General features: G+C 42.4%; 1 protein-coding gene across 1 annotated transcript in view; it reads left to right on the top strand.

Annotated features, from left to right (window-relative positions):
* The window catches only part of TTC40 (tetratricopeptide repeat domain 40), an 88,218-nt gene that overhangs the window by 8,990 nt on the left and 74,695 nt on the right, over positions 1-4,533 (top strand). The window contains 1 exon segment of the mRNA XM_006867482.1: positions 560-670. Within this exon segment, the coding sequence (XP_006867544.1) occupies positions 560-670 (111 nt within the window).

Raw genomic sequence — 4,533 nt, 5'->3', positions numbered from 1 at the left:
GTGAGTGTGAGGAGAGCACAGTATGTCTGTGGGCTGAGGGATGTGCCTAGTGCAGTTGTGGGGATGCCTTCGTCAGGCCCTGGAGCAGGTGAGCAAGAAGTGCTGAGCACCCACATAGGTGGGCCCTCACCTCCAGTGCAGATGGAGGGGCCTTCAATGATGTCGGAAGAAGGGACACGAGCTAGGAAAGGAGAAGGATGGAGTGGCGCGTGGGGTCATCCGGCGTGGACTTCAGGGAAGGACATGTGAGCAATTGACTTAAGGTGTTCTGTTCCATGGGCAACGCTGGGTCTTCGACAGTTTCTTTTAGTATGTTGTTGTTGTATGCCATGGAGTCGATTCTGACTCATAGTGACCCTGCACAGGGTTTCTGAGGCTGTAAACTTTATGGGAGCAGAAAGTCTCATCTTTCTGCCGCAGAACAACTGGTAGTTTCGAACTGCTGACCTTGAGGATAGCAGCCCAATTTGTAACCACTACGCTTCCAGAGCTCCTTTTTAGTATAACTTGAATAAATCGGACAAGATTTTTTGTTATTTACTGTTTGGATTAATTTTAGGAAACGGGAGAAAAGTGATTTACCAGAAGATGCCAGTACAATTCTGAAGGCTGTCTATAAGCGTCTGGGTTACTACGATCAGCAGCGCTTACCTTCAATCAGAGACGAAAAGTAAGGACTGTTTTATGTTTGGCCAATTTCACATCTGTATAGTCATTGCACAAAATTTGGTAAGTAAAGGAACAGTTAATGAAATACAACCCAGCAGCCACAATTCCCCCCCCCCCCCCAAAGCCATCAAAAACTGTAGGCATCCCCCGCTTTTCAAAAGGTGACTTCACACAGCTTCACCTTTATGAAAGACCGTCATTAATACCTGTTTGCACTAACCGAAAGGAATCCGAAAAAGACTTCTGCTTTTATGGGAAAAAAGACATAAAGCAAAACTAGTGTTCAGCCGTTCAAGAGGCAGCGCCCATCCTGAGCAGCAAGAGTGGCGCCCCCAAGTGCCTTTCCTGGGAACTACACTCAACATCTCGCCTCTGTAGCTTTGAACGCTGTCTGGGACACACTGGTATTTTAGGTTTGCTGTGATTTGGTAGATTATTTTTTTAAACTTTTTATTGTGAATGGAGTGAAGGTTTACAGAACAGATCATCAGTCCGCATTCAACCAATTCTACACGTCGTGTCATTACGACGACTGTGGTCTTTTCCACGTACCATCATTCAGAGGGTTTACTGCTGTATGCACTTTATTTTTCCCTCTCCAAACCCCACGTAACTACTATACAATGTTTCATTTAGCCAGAAAATCTCTTCTTAACTTTTTGCAAGAGTGTCTCATGCAATGTTTGTCCTTTTATGATTGACTTATTTCACTCAGCATAATGTCCTCCAGCTTCGTCCATGTCGTGAGGCGTTTTGCAGATACTTCAACATTGTCTATCTGTACCAAAATTTGTTGAACATTCTTTTGATGGTGGCATTTAGGCTGTCTCCATCCTATTTGCTCTTGTGAACAGTGGACATGGGAGGGCATGTACCTACTCGCACCCTGGCTCCTTATTCCTGTGACTATATACCAAGGAGACGGGGTTGCAAAGCCGTCCAGTATTTCTATTCTCAACCTTCTGAGGAAGTGCCATACCATTTTCCACAGTGGTTTTACCATTTTACAGTCCCACCAGCAGTGTAGGAAGGTCTCAGTCTCTCCACACTCTCTCTAGATTTGGTGTTTTTTGTTTTTTGAAACTTTGCTATTAAATGCAGGAGTGTGAAGAGATCTAGTCATTCTGATTTGCATCTCTCTAATGGCTAGAGGTTGGCCCAGAATCGGATATTGTTTCGTTCTGCTGTGCATGGGGTCAGTATGAGTCGGTTCCGACTCGATGGCACCTGACAACAACAATGGCTAGAGAGCGTGAGCATTTCTTCATAGGCTTGTTGGTTGCCTGAATGTCTTCTTTGGTGACGTTTCTGTCGTGTCCTCTGTCCATTTTTTTTATTGGATTATTTGTTAAAGTCTTCTATAAATTTTGGAGAGTAATCCTTTGTGTGATATGTTGTTGCCAAACACTTTTTCCTGGTGTGTGGATTCTCTTTTTACTCTTTTGTTGAAATCTTTTGCTGCACCTGCGTGTCTAAGTTTTAGGTGGTCCCAGTCATCTATTTTGTCTTGAATTTGTGTTTTCAATTATGTTTGATAGTATATTTATGCCATGTATCAGAGTTTCTAAATTTGTCTCTGTTTTTTCATTAATGATCCGTGTAATTCTAGGTTCTATTTTTAGGTCTTCTGTTATTGTTGTTGTTAAGTGCCATCGAGTAGATTCCAACCCATAGTGACCCTGTATTAGGTTTCCAAGCAGCAGCTGGTGAGCTGGAACTGCCGACCTTGCCGTTCAAACTGACCAGCAGTCCAGCCCATTAACGCACAGCGCCACACCTCTTTTTCTGGGTTCTCGTTCTGTCCCATTGAACGGTGTGTCTTTCTTTGTACCAGTACCAGGCTGTTTTGACGACTGTAGCTGTGTAGTAGGTTTTCAGCTAGGGAAGTGAGAAACCTCCTTCTGTGTTCTTCTTGGTAAATCATGCTTTGCTTATCGAGAGTCTCTTTCCTTTCCATGAACATTGCTGCGTTGTTGGGTGCCAGTGAGTTGGTTCTGACTCGTCGTGGTCTCATGCACAGTGGATTGAAACACAGCCCGGTTCTGCATCAGCTTCACAATCATTGGTAAGTTTCAGTCCACTGCTGCTTCCACTGGCCAGTCTCTCATTGGGGCTTTCCTCTTTATTGCTGACCCTCCTTTTTACCTAGCATGATGTCCCTTTCCAGGGACTGGTCCCTTCTGATAATATTTCTGAAGTTTGAGAGACGAAGTCTCACTTCTAAGGAAAACTCTGGCTGTACTTCTTCCAACACAGACTCCTTTGTTCTTCTGACAGTCCATGGTAGTTTTTAATAGTCTCCTCCAACACTGTAACTCAGATACATCAATTCTTCTGTGTCTTCCTTAATTCATTGCCCAACTTTCACATGCATATGAAGCTACTGAAAATATCATGGCTTGAGTTAGAAACGCCTTAGTCTCATATTGACATCTTTGCCCTTAAACACTTTAAAGAGGTCTCGTGCAGCAGATTTGCCGAATGCAACTCGTCATTTCATTCTTGACCACTTCTTCCCTGAGTGTCAATAGTGGATCCAAGCAAAATGAAGTCTTTGACAACTTCCATCTTTTTTTCCATTTGTCATGGTATTATGTATTGGTCCAGTGGTGAGAATTCATGTTTTCTTTACACTGAGGTGCAACTTATACTGACAGCTGTGGTCTTTGATCTTCATCAGTAAGTATTTTAAGTCCTCTTAGCTTTCTGCAAGCAAGGTTGTATCATCTGCATATTGCAGGTTGTTCATCAGTTTTCCTTCAATCCTGATGCCATGCTCTTCTTCATATAAGCCAGCTTCTCAGACTGTTTGTTCAACATACAGCTACAATAACTATGGTAAAAGACCACGATCCTGGTGCACAGCTTTCCTAATTTTAGACTATTCAGTGTTCCCTTGTTCTGTTTGAACAACTGTCTCTTGGTCTTTGTACAGGTTTTTCATGAGCACAATTAAATGTTCTGGAATATTCATTCTCCACAATGTTGTCCATAACTTTTCATGATTCACACAGTCAAAAGCCTTTGCATAGTCAATAAAGCACAAGGAAACATCTTTCTCATAGTCTCTGCTTTCAGCCAAGATCCCTCTGATGTCAGCAATGATATCCCATGTTCCATGTCTTCATCTGAATCCAGTTTAAACTTCTGGAAGTTCCCTGGCAATGTACTTTTTTTTTTTTTTTTAAATTGAGTGATAGTTTATATGGGAGAACATCAGTTTTATACTCATCATTTCATTGCAGTGATTACAATCCCTTCTGTGCATCATCATTCAACAGTATTTTCTTCTATTCCCTCTGTTTTTTTAGGGGTGGGTGGGAGGATGTTCACAAAAACACTCAGGAATATATAATCACTTAAACAACGAAAGGGCACATTCTGCAAGCCTGCCTCCTGGCCACCAGCACACAGACTTTCTCTTTCCATGAGTCTAGAGTCCTCAGCTGCTCTCTCTCTCCATGTCTGCATCTCTGCTTCCATGTCTGGTGTCTCTGCTTCTCTGGATAAGGTCCCATATTCCACTCATACTCTTCCCCCTTGATGATCCTAGGGTCCTCTGTTCCTGGACTGTAAGATTAACTACTCTCCCACCCTTTATTGTATAAAACATCTACCTTTACTGTTGTGACAGTCACAATTAGTCATGATAACAATTACTCATCATTGAATCATAAGAATCTTATCCCTCATTTCCTTTCATCCGACCTGTCTAGACAAGATGACTATTGATTTCTCTGAAATCAAACTCCCTTCTGAAAACTTGTAAGCCAGTTACTTCATGCCTTTATAGTACACCCTCCCATATTAGGTTGTTGTTGTTGTTAGAAACAACATTTTAGGTAGCCGATCTCTAAGTTGCCC

This window comes from Chrysochloris asiatica, unplaced genomic scaffold, assembly GCF_000296735.1.
Source record: "Chrysochloris asiatica unplaced genomic scaffold, ChrAsi1.0 scaffold00105, whole genome shotgun sequence".
NCBI classification, from domain to species: domain Eukaryota; kingdom Metazoa; phylum Chordata; class Mammalia; order Afrosoricida; family Chrysochloridae; genus Chrysochloris; species Chrysochloris asiatica.
Note: the sequence above shows the minus strand (reverse complement) of the source record. Positions and strands in the feature narration are given on the sequence as shown.